The sequence below is a fragment of the Dipodomys ordii genome, unplaced genomic scaffold, assembly GCF_000151885.1.
Source record: "Dipodomys ordii isolate 6190 unplaced genomic scaffold, Dord_2.0 Scaffold35, whole genome shotgun sequence".
In the NCBI taxonomy this organism is placed as follows: domain Eukaryota; kingdom Metazoa; phylum Chordata; class Mammalia; order Rodentia; family Heteromyidae; genus Dipodomys; species Dipodomys ordii.
Window position 1 is genome coordinate 12,370,505 of NW_012267251.1, and position 19,371 is coordinate 12,389,875.

At 39.8% G+C, this 19,371-nt stretch overlaps 1 protein-coding gene across 1 annotated transcript in view; it reads left to right on the forward strand.

Annotated features, from left to right (window-relative positions):
* The window catches only part of Cd55 (CD55 molecule, decay accelerating factor for complement (Cromer blood group)), a 25,506-nt gene extending 13,628 nt beyond the window's left edge, over window positions 1–11,878 (forward strand). The window contains exons 8-10 of the mRNA XM_013017330.1: window positions 2–472; window positions 1,778–1,798; window positions 10,811–11,878. Of these exons, the coding sequence (XP_012872784.1) occupies window positions 2–472; window positions 1,778–1,798; window positions 10,811–10,866 (548 nt within the window). The 3' untranslated portion in view covers window positions 10,867–11,878. The remainder of the gene's footprint in view (window position 1; window positions 473–1,777; window positions 1,799–10,810) is intronic.
* Window positions 11,879–19,371: the final 7,493 nt, after the last annotated feature.

Genomic DNA, 19,371 nt, shown 5'->3' on the forward strand with positions numbered 1-19,371 from the left:
CCAACTCCTCAGAAACCTACAAAAGCACACTCACCAACTCCAACAATTTCACCTCCTCAAAGACCCACCATAGTAAATATTTCAGATACAAAAGTCTCATCAGCTGCTCAGAATCCCACTACATCCAACAATTCAGCCACCAAGGCCCTGGTAACAGCTCAGACATTCCTCATACCAAAGACTCTGCCTACAAACACCCCTTTAGCAGGCCACAAGCCCAACAGGACTGCTTCTGCTACACAGACCACACCACCAACCCACAGAGTCACCACAGCAAAAGCTTCATTAACACAGAGGCCTCTAGCAGCACACAAGTCCACAACTTCACATGTCCCCATGACTAAGAGTCTCCAAATCACACAGCGATTCACCTCTGCTCGTATTACAGCAACACACCATGCACCTGGTTCCAGGACAACTGTGGGTTTTCATGCAACGAAAACATCTAAGGGGACAGAAATGTCTACTTCAGGTCAGTTGGCCTTATGCAGATTTCCTTTGCATAGATCTAAGTGTGAGGTTTTTGATGGCTTTGGATTGTTTGATTTGGTTTTAAAAGGTTGCACAAGAGGATTATAATTTAATATGACCATCTGAATGTCCGGCACTCTTTTTTTTTTTTTCCTGGTCTTGGGGCTTGTACTCAAAGGCATTGTCCTTTAGCTTTTTTACACAAGGCTGGTACTTTACCACTTGAGCCACAGCTCCACTTCTGGCTTTATGTGCCGGTTAAGTCAAAATGAAAATCATTCCATTTTTCTTCCTGGGAAGGCTTTATATATGAACTGAAATCCTTAGATCTCAGACACCTGATAGCTAGCTATACTGGCATGAGGCACTGGCACGTGGCATTGTCCATGTTTCTTGATCAGGGTCACTCCTTCTCTCCTATCTGTTCCTTCACCACAGATGGGGGAGGGGAGGAGTAGGAAATCCCACATTTCCAGCTTCCTTGATCACATATGTGTGCACATTGAGTATTCTTGCTGTATTTGTCCTCCACTTCCTTTTTCATTCATTTGCGTCCTTGCCACTCCCTCCCCCTCCCTTCTAATCTCATTTCAGCTTCCTGATACTGATTTTGTTAAACTGTTAATTGTAAAAAAAGACTTACTCTGAGGAGTTCACTACAGTATATTCTATACTTTAGATAGCTAAATTGTGTATATGAGTGTATATATAACCTCTTGGTGCAGTTTACATGGAAAATTATTTTGGGGTTCTAAGATCGACATGATAGAAAACATGATCCTTTTGTCTTTCTGGGCCTGGCTTCTTTCAGTGTGATACTTTCCAGATCAATCCATTTCCCTGCAAGTGCCATAATTTATTTCTTCCTCCCTTCCTTTCTTTCTTAGCACTCTTAGCCTTCAACTCTTGATCCTCAGGCCTCAGCCTCCTCAGTGCTGGGAATACAGGTGTAGAGCATTGTGTTTGTTTGATCCTTTATTGACAGTTTAAATCAGTAACTATTTACTACTCAGGTTCTTTAAACTTATTTCTTACCATCAACTTTTAGAATCAGTTTTAGTTTGGCATTCAGTAGCTGTTTTAATTGATGCTTACATTGTTACTCCAACAGATCACTGGCAATGGGATACTCCTTTAAGTGTGTAATTACTATTCTTAGTTCTTTCATACTTACTCTTTCAGTTGTAAAAATTTGAGCTTTTTTTTTCTTTCCAGTGATGTTTGCTGACACATATCTGTATTGTTTCTAGCAAATGGATGAAAATTTAACACTTATTTTGTGTTTGTCATTCTTCTTGCTTTTCAGGTGTTGCCAATTATTTATATGGTAAGTTTGGCTCTCGGGCACTTAAAAGAAATTGCCACCACTGTGGGATGTACAATCCATATACCTGGAAGAGAATATTATCTTTTAAGTGTCTTAGGAAAACTGTCAAAATGCAGTGCTTATGGGTACCTAAGAGGAAACAAATGAATGCATTTTATCATCATGTGTTGTGGACCCCAACAGGTACTGGATATATTCCTTCACCTTCCCTGCCGTGTGCCTGTTCCAAGGTGATTGTAGGCCAGCTTCAGGTCTTTTGGCCAATCAGTCGAATAGTATTACATGCTCGTTGTCTTAGTGCCTCATTCTAGGGAAGCACAAGAAGGAAAACAGTTCTCGCTATTTCTATTCCCAAGTATTTTATCATTAATCATAAACTGCTCCCTGACCATTTTTAGATCTCTGATCCCAAAGGAGATGAGGAATGCTCCTATTGATTATATCTTTTCCCTTTCTGTTAGCCATTTGAGCGAAAGTTCTCTCAAAAGAGACTAATCTATAGTTGCAGACATGTGGCCTTATGTGTATTGCAATTTCATCTAGCGTTAGGTAGTATCTTCTTTAGCCACGAATATATTATTTGAGGTTCTGTATTACCAAGACTAGTAAAGTTCTTAAGGAAGTTGGTAAGAGAAGTATTTGTTAAGGGCAAAGCATGTAAGGGACCCAATGATAATATTCAATAGGAAATACACTTCTATTAAAAAGTGTTGACCTTTCATTGATCACTTCACTTACCAGTGAAGTCCCCGTTCTCTGTATGCATGAATTAACCAAGAGGCAATAAACCTGGAAACAGATATTTTATCACAGATATTTTATTTATATTGTTTTTACTGTTATCTAACATGGTTATTTTATATTTAAGACTTATCTTGAAAAATTCCAGCAGTTGGAATTCAGTTTGTTTATTCTATATTTTAAATAGAAATAAATGTATTCTAAATGAAAAACAATCTCATGATTTAATGATTTAATGTTCATAAAAGGGATGAGTTTAATAGGTGAATCTTCACCTGCCTAGTATCCTTTAGTGAAGGTGTAATGCATGTTTGTTTGTGTATCAGTATTGGAGTTTGAACTCAGAACCTTACATGCTTTCTAGCACTTGAGATACATCTCTTTTTTTGGGGGGGGGGTCCAGTCGTGGGCCTGAACTCTGGGCCTGGGCACTGTCCCTAGCTCTTCAGCTCAAGGCTAGCGCTCTACCACTTGAGCCACAGCGCCACTTCCGGCTTTTTTCATTTTGCTTATGTGGTACTGAGGAATCAAACCCAGGGCCTCAAGCATGCAAGGCAAGTGCTCTACCACTGAGCCACCTTCCCAGCCCAAGATACACCTCTTTTACAGCCCCTTTTCCTTTTTTTAGATAGGGTCTCACTCTTTTGCCCTGTTCAGCCTTGGCTTGAAATCTTTCCACCTCTTCCTAAATAGCTGGAATTACAGAAATGTTACCACACTCAGTCTTTTGATTTTATTATTAAAGAAATAATAAAATGAAGAATTTTATTTCTTTATATATTTTGTAGTGCTAGACCCAGGGTCTTGTGCATACTAGGCAAGAACTCTTCTACTAAGCTACATCCCCAGACAGAACTGTTTATTTTTCTCTCTCGCTGAAGCTCTTTAGGTTTATACCTGTGATTTTTAGGAAACTCTCCCCAGAGCGCTTCTTTCTTTTTAAAACAGACATAATCCTAACAGGATTGGGGGAGGATCTTACAAGACATAAGCCTGAAAATTATCTTTATTTTGTAAAGTTCCTCTGTAAATCAGGTCATTCTTTCACTTTTAAAGATTAGGGGGCTGGGAATGCAACTTAGTGCTTGCCTAGCATGCATGAAGCCCTAGGTTCAATTCCTCAGCACCATATCAACAGAAAAAGCCAGATTGGCACTGTGGCTCAAGTGGTAGAGTGCTAGCCTTGAGCAAAAGAAGCTCAGGGACAGTGCCCAGGCCCTGAGTTCAAGCTCCAGGACTGGCAAAAAAAAAAAGGTTAGGAAACGATTTAAATGAAGTTGTTTCAGATTATTCTATAATGTAAGCAAATGATGCAGATGAATTACAAATATAATTATTTATTTTTCCTGTTTAATTATGGTAAGAAAGAAGGACACAGACCTTGCTACCTAAATTGCCTTATAAATGACATGTGTTGGCAATTTTAAAGATTACCTCAACTAGCGTTCTCCCCCTCTTCCCCCTCTCCCCCTCTCTCCCCCCCCTCTTCCCCTCTCTCCCCCTCTCCCTCTCCCTCTCTCCCCTTCTCTCTCCCCCCCTCTCAATTCCCATTTGCCAAGGACTTGTTTAGACATGATTCCCCTAATCATCCCCCCATGGGATTTTACTATCATATCCTATAAATCTGTTTCTCTCCCCCCCTCCTCCTTTCCCTCTCCTTTCCCTCTTTCCTCCTTTCTCCTCCTCCTCCTCCTCTCTCTTTAGTGTATTTTATACATATGAAAAAGTAAAAATGTGTTCATCTTTTGCGGGCATCACCCCACTAAGCATACATCTTCTGTGTAGGTTTTAGTGGAATCATTTCTCAAGTCAGTAGTATGTAGAAGAAGAGCAAAGATCTTGTGCTCTGGACTCAGTCAGAACTTGCCTTGAATCTGGCTTTGTCATTTAGCAAATACTCATCCCAACTGACTCAAATACATTTCCTCGATCTTACAAGACAGACTATAACTCCTATGTAAAGTCTTTGAAGTTTAATGGGAAAATGGGTTGGAAACTCCTAGCACAGTGCCAAAAGTTGAATCAGTGTTAGCTTTGAGAAGTCTAAGCACGAAGTCACTGGTGTTTTCCTGAGATGGATCTTGAAAATTTAATAACACATACATACACACCACCACCCAACCAATCCCCCTTCCCACACACACCTGCTACTATAATGAATAAAACAAACAAAACAGTTCCATATTCAGGCAATATATTCAGGCATGTTTCCTATGTGGTAAGTACTATACTCAATTTCTGTATGTATTTTTTTTTTTTGCTGTCACAGAAATATTGGAATGTAGCATTCACTCCCCCTTTTTCAGCTAAAACAACATAGTTTTTGTTCAGTTTTCAACTACTCAAGACTGCAGAGCTAGTAGACAGTAAACAGAGACCAATGGCTTGTCTCTAGTAGTGGACATGGCTGTGGTAGTTATCGGGGGAGAGACTATACAATCAAATAAGGAGGTTGCCTTGATTCTCTACTAATAAAAACTGGAAGAAATACAGAGACAGAAAATCCAATGATCATGGCAAGGCAGGTAGCTCAGAGGAAAAAGTATTGAGTCTTACATTCATGAATCTGAAAATGTAGGCTTACTTGATCACATTCTTTTTCCCTCGTCTCTTTCTAGTCATGATTTGTCCACAAGCTCTTTATTCTGTTCTCTGAAGTATGATTATAATTAAAAATGAAACCTATTTGCATCTTTTATGGCCTTTCTCTTCCTCCTCTTTTCTTCCTTTCTTTCTCATTCTTTCTTTCTTTTCTTTTTTCTTTCTTCCTATGGGAGACTGGGACTCCGTACCTGACACATTGGCCCATTGGCTAGCACTCTACCAACTGAACCGTGCCTCTAACACCAAAGCATTGGTTATTTCTTTTTTCTTTCTTTCTATTTTTCCTTCTTGGTCTTTCTTATCACATGGACAGCATTCCCAATTTGCTAGATACGCAAGTGTGGCTTCTTTGAAGTGACTTGGAAAATCCACATTTCTTCAGGAAAGGAGACAAACATGATGCAGTGGACACCAGTTCTTGTAGATAGAATTCCCACTTGGGTTCTGGAGAATGAAAATGGTTCTTTTTCTGCCTCTCTCTCTCTCTCTCTCTCTCTCTCACCATATATATATATATATATATATATATATAGTATATACTATGTACTATATATTATAGCATATAGTATATATATGTGAAGTATGTCTAACATATAAATGTATTATACTAGTATATACAAAAGTACTATATACAGTAGCATATATTATTTTTGTGGTATATACAGTATTGTATAGTTTACAGATATATTATGCATATTATATATAAAACATGCATGTAAACTTCATTTTTGGGACAGGCTCTCACTATGTAGCTCAGGCTGGGCTTAAACTCACAATCCTTCCTCCACCTCTGAAGTACTAAGATTACAGGTGGATGCCACCAGAGGTTTTTTGTGGCAATAAATTATTCAACTCATCTTTTTTGGTTCTTAGTTTGCACATCTGCAAAAATAGTAGCATTCAATGAAATTTAATAAATATTCACGAAACACTTTGAAGGTGACCAAATGCCATATCCCTTGGCCAACTGTTGTATAGTGTTCTAAACACTACACTAATGTAGTTCGTCATAGTAAGGAATCTGACTAAAATACCCCGTTATATTAGAGAATTTCATTTCTGAAAATTATGTAAGTTGTCCTACCTCAGAGCATAGTTGATGATTAGGAACCTTTAACAGTATCCATTTCATTCGTAATTTTATACTTCCATTTATCCCACGTTGCGTAAATCTTAAGTTTACACTGTCTTTAAGTTGGTTTCTGTAGATATCAAGTGAATTTTGAGGTCACAAACTATTGCCTTTATGCCTGAAAACTTCAGGATTTTTCATTTTAGAGGCAGAGCCTTTTTTTATTTACTGAAAATCTTTGTAAAGCTTTGTTTTTCATATTTCTATGTTTTGCTCTGGTATTCTGTTAAACTACCAACCTCCCCAAACTTTGAGAATTACATCCATGCATGTGCTAGTTAGCCTTTTATTTTTCTTATCTTGATATTCTGTGTTGCTTTTGAATTACTTTTTTGTTCTAATTCCAAGTGATGTAGTTAAATTGGTGAGGTTAATGGGAGCTCATAGGAGAAGGAGAAACAGAATTTCATGTATTGTCTTTCTGAGATAACAATACAATGCTAGGGGATGTGTTGAAAATACCGATTGGGTAAAATACAGTTACGACACGCCCATTGTGGAAATGGCCAGGGGGTTTTTAATCATGCATCCAAATGACAATGCAGTTATGCAGTATCTCTCTTCTAGTTTGGAACCACATGCAGTCCTTAGTCCATTAGCTTCAACTGCATTTCTATTGTCATCTCTAATTTCCTTTATAGTACAGATCAAAGACGTGAGTCTAGGGATTGTGGGGGTTTGTGGGGGGCGGTATATGTGTGTGTTTAGGACACAGAAGAAAAGAAAGAAATGCTGAGGGAAAGGGCAGAGATGTATTAGTGATTTTGAAAAGAAAAATTATGTGTTAAAAAAACAACCAGGGACTGAGAATATAGCTCATTGGTAGGCTGCTTGTTGAGCATGCTCAAGCCTTTGGGTTTGACTCCTAGGATGAAAAAGAAAACACAGTATAAAAGTTAGTCTGGACAGCTTAACTGACTTTTATTTTTCCTTGCTCAGCTCAAAATAGTGCCTTGTAGTCTTAAGGGTCAATGAAATTTCATCTACTATAACCTAGAAAATCTGAACATAGAAAATCATATTCTACAGGTCAAATATTTCCTCCCTCTAGTCTCACCAGAGTACAGGGATCTTTCCTGTGATAAATGCTATTTGTGATTGTGCTAAAACACTGTACACTCTTCCCAAACCTGTCCCAAGTTTGTATTTGGGCACTGTGCTACTTTCAATATTGTTTTTTCTTCCAGAGAAGACAGGACAATAGTATAGCATTTACTGTGGACCTTGTGGCCTAAGGGGGCCATGTACAAAATGCAATTCCTGTCTCTTTTCTTAACCACTATGTATTATTATTGTCAAACTGGAGTACAGCTGAACTTGTTTAGGTTCCTATTAACTGTGTTACCAAATTTGTCCTCTCAAAGATTTTAATAACTGGTATAACTGTAGTCAGAACTTTCTGGGACTGTGGGCTTTTCAGTGTGATCATAAATTCGGATGATTTTTTAAAAAATAATTCTTAGCTTTTCTTTTTAAGAGTTACTATTATAGCCAGGCACTGGTGGCTCACACCTGTAATCTTAACTACTCAGGAGGCTGAGATCTGAGGATCACAGTTCAAAGCCAGCCCAAGCAAGAAAGTCTGTGAGACTCTTTTTTTTTATTTTTTTTGTCAGTTCTGGGCCTGGGCTTTGTCCCTGAGCTTTTTGCTCAAGGCTAGCACTCTACCACTTGAGCCACAGTGCCACTTCTGGCTTTTTCTGCTTATGTAGTACTGAGGAATTGAACCCAGGGACTCATGCATGCAAGGCAAGCACTCTACCACTGAGCCACCTTCCCAGCCCAGTCCATGAGACTCTTATCTCCAATTAACCATCAGAAAACCAGAAGCAGTGCTGTGGCTCAAGTGGTAGAGTGCTAGCTTTGAGCTGAAGAGTTAAAGGACAGTGCCCAGGCCCAGAGTTCAAGACCCACAACCAACAAAAAAACAAAAAAAAAGAGTTACTGTTATATCAGTAATTTACTCTCCTAGCTTTATCTCATTTTTGGAATACTGTCTCTTCATTTCTTCATTCTGTAATTACTGTCCTGGTAGAACAGAATTTTTTTTCCTCAGACTATTTAAGGACAGTAACAACAGCATCCCAAAGGAAAATGATTCGAAAGCCAGAGTCTGTCTTTATGATATGCTTACCTATTCTTTTTTGATATTTTAATAATAGCTGTAGAGAAGGAAAGAAATCTAGAAAAAAGCAACCTCTAGCATTATTACATTGTCTGTGATTAAGCATTTCTCTGCAATATATTTACTAATAGGCACCAGTCTAGCCAAACACAGCCCAGGAATTAAGAAGCTAGGCTCTGGGTGCAAGTGCTGGGTTAAAATCCTGAGTCTCTGATTCACAAGCCTAGTGACAGCAGATTAGGTTCTCTAGGCTTTAGGGATTTTGTTTGTTTGTTTGTTTATTTAATGTATCACCTGGGGAACTGTCACACCTTCCTCATGGGAAGGACCCCCCATCAGAGTTTAGAACATTGCTTGACAAACAGTAAACACTTAGGTTAAGACAGCAACGGAGGTGGGGAGTGGAATTCAGTAGTATTTGAAATAAGTGTTCTCTTTTTGAGTCCGTCTATGAATTATAAATGTCATGCTAGGTTCTGTTGAACACTATAAACACAACAGGTTGATTTAAGTGCACCTGCTCTGTTTTGTAGTTTTAATTGTCCAGCAATCTGATTGTAGAGTTCACACAAACTTGATTCACTTCTCATTGGCCCTAATGCTTATCCATTTTTCCCACTAATTAATCAGAACAACTACATTTTAATGTTTTCTCTACAAGTTTAAAGTTTTTGGCTGATGTAGACTGTCTCATTTCTGCCCTCTATTAATGCCTTCCTCTCTCTTTAAATTAATAATAGCTCAAATACAGAATAAGAACATTTTAAAACAATAAATAGCTCAATCTTTTGGTTAAAAAAAATTGGTGAGGGGATCCTAGGTATGAGACAGAGAAGGTTAACAGGCTTTTACAAGGATTTATTAAATCCCAATACAATAGTTTAGCAAATGTAGTATGATGTCACTTTTTCAGACCTTTTTCTCTGTCTTTTCTTCTTTTTTTTTTTTTCTGGTTCTGGGTCCTAGGGCTTGAACTCAGGGCCTGGGCACTGTCCCCTTTGTGCTCAAGGTTAACACTCTACCACTTGAGCTAAAGAGCCACTGCCGGCTTTTTTGAGTAGTTTATTTTTTGATTAGTAATTCATTGAGCTAAGAGTCTTTTGGGGACCTTTCTGCCAGGGCCGGCTTGGAACCATGATCTCAGATCTCAGCTCCCTGGGCATCTGAGATTACAGCCGTGAGTCACTGGCGCCTGGCTCAGCTAGCATTTTTCAGACTGCTTGAGAACGTAGATTAGGGTCTAATAACAAAATGAATGGTCCTTATTTATATAAAGTGAGTAAAGCGGGTACAGATATTTCAGCAAATCTACTCTGAAAAAAAATAACAATTTTATGCATTTTGCCATTCATTTCAGCTACTTTTATTGTTACTCGCTGGATTTGTCAGATTACAAATGATGGATTTCTAGGGCTTTATCCGTTTGCCAGAGCCCGCACTGCGGGATAACACGGATCAGGAGATGCGGCATTTGATGAGTTGACTGGGGGCTCCCTATTGGATTTTATCAATTTCCGTACATTGGGAACATAATTTTCCAGGATATTTTCAATAGGATGAAAAGTGCTGGAATGTAGGCGTGTTTATTTTGCATTGTATTTGAGGATTTTCAATGAGGCCAGTTGCTTAATGGATCAAACAGGAAAAATTCATGGATATCCCTAGGAAAGAGTTCCCCTTTAGGTAGGTAGGTAGGTAGGTAGATAATAGATAGACAGACTGACTTAAAGATAGACGTATTCCAAAGTATAAGCTGTTGAGGGTAAGAACTAACTATATATACCTGGATATTCTCCTGATATCCCATTTGAATGGTGATCCTTAAATCTCAGCTTCCTGAGTAGCTAGGATTACAGGTATGAGCCACCAGCTCCTGCCAGGTTTTATTCTTTTCCTTCCTTCCTTCCTTCCTTCCTTCCTTCCTTCCTTCCTTGGATCTTTCTGTATAGCCCAGGCTGACCTCATACTATGATCCTCTTGCCTCAGCCTCCTGAGTGCTAGGCACACCCAGCTATAGATCTTACCATATCTTTTATGTCTTCACACAAAAATAAATGGATGTAAATGTATTTTTGAAACTTTTTAAGTGTCTTAATCTCTTGATGAATCTTTTCCTGTATTCCTGTTTACTATCCAGAGACGTCTCATTGACCTGTAATCTAAAAGTATCTTACATGACTCTACCTTTTGGCTACTAAGTCTAAGAAATTAAAAGCAAACAGCTTTAATTGGCTATTAATATACCTACAGCAGAATGACCGTACTCTAACTTACTAATATTACATTTGTTTTATACCCCTAATTAACCAATTCTTTTTTTTAGGTTTGATCACATAGCAACTGAAAAATTGGTATTTATCATCAGTAAATAAAATTACTTTGATTTTGACTTTTTGTTTTTAACTTTCAGGGCACACATGGGTCACACTGACAGTTTTGCTTGTGACGCTAGTAATCCTTGGCTAGCTGACTTAACCAAAGAAGAGTTCAGAAGAAAGTACACACGAAGACAGAGAATACTTCTAGTTTGTTAGAATCTTTTGGAGGAGAGGATATAATAAATGCAGTAGTTCTCTTTGTTTTGCACGTTATCATTGTCTTTAAGGTAGGTGAGGAGTAGTAATGAAGCAAGAAGGCAGTGGTCTGGGATCTCATTCTCAGTGGACCTAAGGACATTTGAAAATAGAACTCTCTAGAACTGGAGATGTGGCTCAAATGGTAGCATGCCAGCATGAGTGGAAATAGACCCCACAGAATTGGCAGAAATCACTTTCCTAAAAATGGAGGGAAGGGTCTGGAGACTCATCTTTAGGACAGGAGCATGAGCAAATGGGTTGTATGTGTTTTGTTTTTCACTAGATGTGTAATGTGGTTTTCACTGATAAACAGAAAACTACAGTAATTAGTTAGCAAAAAGAAAAAAAATGTAATCTAGTCTCTTCTTACACATTGCCAGGAAGAGACAAACTACATTTTAATGGGTGACATTTTCTTATTCCGTTAAGATAAGTCCAAATTGGTTGGAGAAAAGAAAAACATAGTAATGAATCAGAAGTGTTGTGTTTTTGGTTTTTGTGGCAGTTTTTTTTGCCTTAGTTGTTGGCCTAGGAAGAGTACATGGTAAGAAAGTGTTCTTGGGACACAAACAAATAATAAACCAGGAATCTGTCCCACTGTTGTAAAAATGAATGCGCTGCAGTTTTGTTCTCAGAATAATCCTTTCCCCACTTTTTGTTCTTGTTTTCTCCAGTCAGAGAGTCTTATGAAAGATGTTTTCACGACAACATCAAGGATTCTGTAATTCTAAAGTGAGATATTTCTAGCCAAATTGTAAATCTTATTCTTTTGTAATGTTCAGATTAATTTATTTTTTATTTATGTCAGTGAATGTTTTGATTTTACATGTATAATGAGAAGATTTCAAGAAGACTATGTAAAGAAATATTTATTTTTCCCTAAATAGAAATAAATAATCATACTTTCGGTCTCATGTTGTACTGGACACTTACTTTCTTAAGTGCAAATATTTTATTTCCCTATCTGAGGTTCCCTTCTTGCCTGTTCTAAGTAGTTCAGGATGATATCGTTTGTCCTCATATGAATTAGTTTTACTTTTAAATTAAACTATATTATACTTAGGCATGTCATATCCTCTCCTGTTGAAGCATTAACAGTATCATTGCTTTCCCAAATGGCAATCACATTCATTTCTAACTTCTTCATATATTGTAATTTGCCAATTACATTTTAGATGTTAGACCAGATTGGAACATACACATAATTAGGTTAACAATGATGATCTTGTTATATTGATTGACAGCAATGATGTTGCCAATGGATGTTTCTTCTTGATGGTAAAGTTCTTTAACGCAAATTCCATGTGTTTCGTGACATTTCACTGTGAATACGTCAATGTATTTCTAATAACAAGGAAATATTTCAGTCTCACCACAGTCATCACAATGAGCAAGATCAACACGTTTCTAATATTAGTATCTAATCTTTTCTAATAGTTTCTAATATTAAGAAATTCTTTAACCGCTCCTAAAAATTCTAGGAATAGGCACATATCTACTTACTCTTTCATTTGTTAAATATGAGGGCCTGCTCTACCTATCGAACCACCAAGACCTGTCCTGATTCAGATATTCAGAAAAACCTCAGTTTCCACTATGTGCAGGCATTGGAGTAAACCATTAAAGAAAAGTTAATTAAATGCACCTTTCATCAAACTCAATGGTGAAAATGCCAATACTTCTTACCTAAGATAGCAAACAAATCATAAATGTCTGTTCTGAACAAGTTTTGGCCACTGCAATCAGGCAATTAAATAAAAAAAAACAATGAGTTGGAAGAGTACAGTTAGAGTTGTCTTATTGGCCCATGACTGATCATGGACATAGCCTTAGAGATCTACTAGGACTAATAACTGAATTTAAAGTCCAAGGTACAATGACAATATGTGAATAAGTTTACTTTTATACACCAGCAATGAGTGTTACATCAACTGTACTTCCAACGGCATCCAAAACCATGAACTATTTGGAGATAATACAATGAAATAATTTAATACAACGAAATCATTCTATAAAGGAAACCATAAAACATTCTACACTTGAAACCTATAGCCAATCTTAGCTCCTAACTTCAAACGCTTGTTGAAAAAGCGACTAAAAAGAAGAAAACAGTTTTTTGTTTTAAGTAGTTGTCAAAGGGTTTCAACTCAAAAAGTCAAATTGTGAGTACAATGCACCTTAATGCCACCTCTTCCTTGTTCTCCAAGCATTTGTTTTCAAAAGGCCCTGGTATTTTGGAGTTGTTAACATGAGAGCAAAAAACTGACTAAGTCAGACATTTACACTTCAAGTTGGAGTTCTGCTATGAAAAAAATCCTAAAATGTTTCCATTAGAGGAAACTGAGGAAATGACAACACATACTGTACAGTCAAAAAATGTGTCAGACACCATTCTTACCTGAGATAACTTGGAAGATAGAAATGTACTATTACACTCGTGTCTCTGAGGAAAGAGGTTTATTGCTAGAATGTTAATAGTACAAATGGTTGCTATTCATATTGGTAAACTCCGAATATAACTGGCCAGTGTGTACAGCAAATTGAACCGAAGAATACAGGCAGCTCCTAATGTTCACACTGGTTAGGATAGGAAAGAGAAACTGGTTCTCGTCTCCAAACAGTAAGACAAGAAAATTGACAAGCACTTGGAATTAGAAAGTCATTCTGCAACATAGCTTTCGGGCAAAGGCCAACTGGACCGTGGTGCCCACACCAGTAGAAGGACTAAGGCAAGATTAAAAAGGATTAAGCAAATAGTTTGAAAGGAATCATACTGTGTGATCCACACAATCCTATTGCATGCACCCACAGTGGGGACAGTTAAGAATTGTTGCCTTAATAAGAGTGGTCCTGGGCTGGGAAGGTGGCTCAGTGGTAGAGCACTTGTCTTGCATGCCTGAGGCCCTGGGTTCGATTCCTCAGCACCACATAAGCAAAAAATAAAAGCCGGAAGTGGCGCTGTGGCTCAAGTGGTAGAGCACTAGCCTTGAGCTGAAGAGCTGAGGGACAGCGCCCAGGCCCAGAGTTCAGGCCCCACGACCGGGCCCCAAAAAAAAAAAAAAGTAAGAGTGGTCCTGCAATGTAGTCACTATTAGACCAATCCATAAACCAGTAAACTACTGAAATTCCTTATATTCAATTATCTTTTACAGCTCTTCCAACTTTGATAGCCCAAATGTGTTTCTCTAAAGAAGATCAGCAAGGACTTAGGAACCCAGTGCATTTTATTCTTCTGGCTTCTTATATTACTGTCCATGAGGTTCATTATAGCCAATTGTGTGCTGCTGGAGTTAAAGACTGCCCCCAGACAGGTTCCTGGTCCATTTTTCTCAGTAGCCCTTCCGAAATGGATACAATCCTCTATACCCTCTTAGGCAATGTACACATATTCTATAGCCTACTTATTGCCAGGGCATGCTCAGCTCCCAAAGTTCAGGCAGTGTATTACACTGAGTCAATATAGCTTCAGTAAGGCAAGTGCAGAAAGAGTCTCACTAAGGGATGCCCACAGTGGTTTGTTTGGAGGCAAACCATTAGCTGGGCAGAAGTGCTGAAGGGTAGACCCTATTTGATTGGTTAATTAAAACTGAGTACTCAAAACTGAAAGATATAGAAGGAGGAAGATACTATTTTTAATTCTTTATCCAAGTCTGCTGGAACATTCTGTGGCTTAACCCTTAGCAGGAGTTAAAGGCAATCTGCCCACTCTGCTTGAGAAAGTCTCGGCCTTCATTTCTCTCTCTCTCTCTCTCTCTCTCTCTCTCTCTTTTTGTTGTTGTTGTTGGTTATGGGGCTTGAACTGTGGGCCTGGGTGCTGTCCCTCAGCTCTTCAGCATAAGGCTAGCGCCCTACCAGTTGGGCCACAATGCCATTTCTGGCTTTTTCTGCTTATGTGGTGCTGAGGAATCAAACCCAGGGCCTCGTGCATGCAAAGCAAGTGCTCTACTGCTGAACCACCTTCCCAGCCCAATCGCTTCATTGTCTTTCACAAAGCCTATGAAAAACTAATTGTTGAGAAAGGAAATAGCATGTGGCAGAATGATAGCAAGTTCCTGAATACTTCTGTGTATGACTTTCTCTCCTTTCTTGACTCAAAGGCGTGTGTGCTTTTCAAATGGAAAGAAATATTGTGAGACTTGACCTTCTGAGTATTAATTTCTTCATTTTATATAAATAATCATTGTTTTTGCCAACACAGTGTCCACAAGACACACATTTCCAAGTTCTTTTTCCAGTCTAGAAAGGATTTTGTTGTTTCATTGTTTATCTCTTCATTTCAGAGTGTTTAAACACAAGAGATTTTATCTTTCATTAATGTGTTGGATTTATTAATTGTGTTGGAAGCTTTGGAGCTTAGCTTCGATTTAGGTAAGCTTTGAGTGTTCTTTTTCTAGCAATGCACTGCAAGACCGTGCCTTTGTAGTTAAGAAGCGGGCACACAAATTCATGTGGGCCAGATTTTCCTCTGCGCAAATTACCTTATATTCCGAGGATCTAGGCAGATCTTAAAGTCAAACTGCTCTGCCTAAAAAAGGCCACTGGCCCTACTTACGACTCCGGGATTTCCCGTTGGCTCTGTGTTCTTACATTTATTTCACAGGCTTTTCTTCAACTCACAGTGAGCGCTTGTGACCAAATGCTGCCCAGTGGAGGGACCAGGGCCGGGGAGGGAGCTAGGCCTTGGGGCAGCTCACCCAGCGGGTCGGATCATTGCCCCAGGCCAGCTTCCAGGACTCAGGCTGCCATTGTGTGTTGGTCCAGCAGGGGGAGACAGGGCCCGGCCTCAGGCAGGCGAGGTAACAGGAAGCCAGGGTTTGCCAAGGAAGCTTCGGGTCTCTGCTTGCCCTACATGGTAACGCCACAAAGGTGTTCAATTACTCTTCATTAAATCGAACCGCATTAAACAGGTCTGAACTGGATTAAACCGGGAAGCGGACAGAACCGATTGGAACCGGATTGAACCAGACTAAACAGGATCGAACTGGATCAAACCGGTTTGAACCAGATCAAACTGGACCAAACTGCTTGGACCCAGATTAAACCAGTTGGGACCGGTTCAACCCGATTTGAACTGGATCAGACCGGATTGAACTGGATTAAATGGGTTTGAACCGGTTTAAACTGGATCGACCCAGATTAAACGAGTTTGAAACCGGATCAAACCGGTTTAAAAGATCTGAACCTGTTTGAACTGGATCGAACTAGTTTTAGTTTGAACTACAGTGAACCGGATTAAATAGTTATGAACCGAACTGGACTGAACCGGATCAAACCAGTTTAAACCAGTCTGATCCGGATGGAACCGGTCTAAATCTGCTCAGCCCTTACAACCGGCCCCTCTGGAAGCCTGAGTGCTTCCCACTCGAGGGTCCCTAGGAGCCTGTTGCAGGGGCCACCTGCTACTTCATGACCTGCTCCGACTGTTATTCCAAGGTCGCAGGACCCCCCCCCCCACCAAGAAGACCACCGAGAGTCAGACTCTACAGCTGTTTACTTTAAACGGGCTGCAGCTCGGGCCTCATCCTACACTCCGACACAGCGGAGCCTAGGCGAGCCCCGAGCTAAGGGTTTGCAGGTCTTACATAGGCACACAATCAACCAGGTGTTTTGATTACCACCACGTGTTGCTTTGCTAGACAGAAACAAGCAACACGTGGTGGTCACTGCCTTAAACTTTAACCTTTCACCAGGTGTCTCCAGTGAAAGTCATGGTCCACCTCCACTCTGTGCTGTCTTGGTGTCTCACACACACACACACACACACACACACACACACACACACCCCTCTCTAAAGCTCCAGAGTCCCACGTTTCCCAGATGATTTATTTATTCCTTGGTGGAAAGGCCAGAAGCTCGTCATCTTCAGGGAAATCTGGGGCAATCCAGGAACCCACATTTCTAGCCAGGAGGCTCTAGGGGTTTTCTTCAAGCAAGGAGAAGCTGGAGGGCTTCCAGCTGCTCCAGAAGTCCTGGCGAGGAGGTCAGGCAGACCCTGCAGTCCCTGCACCATACAGACGCTCCTTCTGGAGCTGTAAGAAAGGGAGATCAAATTTCAGGGTACCAACCAGCCCCCTGCCTCCTCCACACAGAAGGGTCCCTGGGTCCAGCAACCCACCATTGCCATGGTTCAGACTCTGATGCTGATTCCAGTCCAGTCACAGCCTCATGAATGCATCTCCACTCACTTCCCTGTGGTCCCCACCCCATCTGGAAGTCTTTCTTTTTTTATTATGCTAATGGTGATGTCAGGTGAAGAATACATTTCTTGATGGACAAGGTCTTCCCTTTCCTGGTCCTCACCCAGTTTTTCCTTCCCGTCCCCATCCACCAGTTGCACACTGTCCAGTGAGTGCCGCTGCCGCATTTGTTCAGAGCTTTTGTCTCTTATGATTGACTGCTACGTTTTTGTTATGCCATTCTCCACCTACTCTTTGTAACAACAGAAATTACTTAGTGCTCGTGGCTTATGTCTATCATCTTAGCCAGTCAGGCAACTGAGATCTGAGAATCAAGATTCAAAGCCATCCCGGGCAGAAAAGTCTATAAGACTCTTATCTCCAAATAGCAAGCAAAAAGTTGGAAATAGGTATGTGGCTTAAGTGGTAGAAAGCCAGTGGCGAAAAAAATCTAAGGAAAAATACAAAGCCCTGAGGTCAATCCCAGTACTGGCACATGCATGCACGCATGTACACACAAACATACACAATTATTTAGCTACAACAAAAAAATGGGAAAAAATTGAATATATTTGATCACTTCCCACTCTAGATAATAGCAACATTGCTTTCTCTCCCTTCAAATTAATAGAGGGGGAAAGAAAACAGCTACAAGTTGAAGCTCATTAATAAACATTAAGAATTACCTTGAGTTGAAGAAAAAAGGAAAAATTTGTCTTCAACTTTAAGGAAACCAAGGAATTACTAAAAATTTTGAAACTTCTCTTTGCATGTGTTTTCTTCAACAGGTATACTGCTAGGATATTCAGAGTCCTGCCCCATTTTTGTTACAATCAACTGCAATGATAGTAAGTTCATATTCTAGCCTTCAAAATTCTTGGGGAAAGAACGTAAATAATACATGTAGTCCAAAGCTGAAGGTGAGCGAAGGCTTGGGAAGATGTTTGACTTGAGAGTCAGATGATGTTCCTCTTACTCCCTACTCCTCAAAGCAACATGGTGGATGCTTGACTCTTGCAGTTTCCTTTCCACACACAAAATCATTTGAAAAACTGAATATGACAGATCCAAGCTGAATTTTAGAATGAAGAACTGACACTGAAGTTAAGAAAAGAAAATCCCCAGGTAGAAGAAATGAATAGGCTATTCAAAATCAGTGCAAACGCAAGAGCTAAACCCAGTGACCTGTGAAGACATGAGGATGAGCTAATCCCTCAGGGGCTCTTGGGTATAACACATACGAACATTTTTTCACACATAGATTCTGTATTTGAGTCTAGACTCAACCATTGGTGCTAGCAATGGCGCTTTAGTAAATCCGAGAACCAGTCCATAAGATGGCAGCTAGGATATCTCTCCTACTCATTCTACCACCATGACAGAGAGGACACAGGGCAATGACTTGACTGTACAAGAAGAAAGAAATAGGAAGGTCACCGCAGAGTCTTGTTGAGGATGTAGAATGAATTTTCAGTGATCTGCCGATGTGGAAAACACCGTCTGATTTTTTGGTGTTTTTTTCTTTTCCTTTTTGGTGCTGGTACTGGGATTTACTCAGGGTCTTGTACTCTTGCTGGACTTGTTCACTAAATGTGGGTGCTTTACCTCTTGAGCCATACCTCGACTTCTGGCATTTTGTAGTTTCCTTAGAGGTAAAAGTCTTCTAGACTTTTCTGTCCAGGCTGACTTCAAACCATGATCCTCAGGTTCCAGCCTACTGAGTAGCTAGGGTTACAGGCATGAGCCACTGACACATTCTTGTATAGATTGAATCCCTTGTGCCTTAGGACATCCAAACCCCAAATCCCACTGGGAAATGTCCATAAACCCGTACATTTGATTCCTGTGGAAACAACTCCTGTAGAAGACGAGTTCTTACTAAATTTATATAATTCCCAGGAGGTGATAAATTATCAGAAAAGAAAGATGGATGTTAGACACTAAAAAAAAAAAATCACATCCAAAGAAATATAGGTAACAGAAAGAACTGGGCACCACTAGCTCATACCTGTAACCCTAGCTACTCAGGAGGCTAAGATCTAAAGATCACGGTTCAAAGCGAGCCCAGGCAGGAAAGTCCATGAGACTCTTTTTTTTTCTTTTTTGTCGGTCCTGGGGCTTGAACTCTGGGCCTGGGCGCTGTCCCTCAGCTCTTGAGCTCAAGGTGAGCACTCTACCGCTTGTGCCACAGCACCACTTCCAGTTTTCTGGTGGTTTAT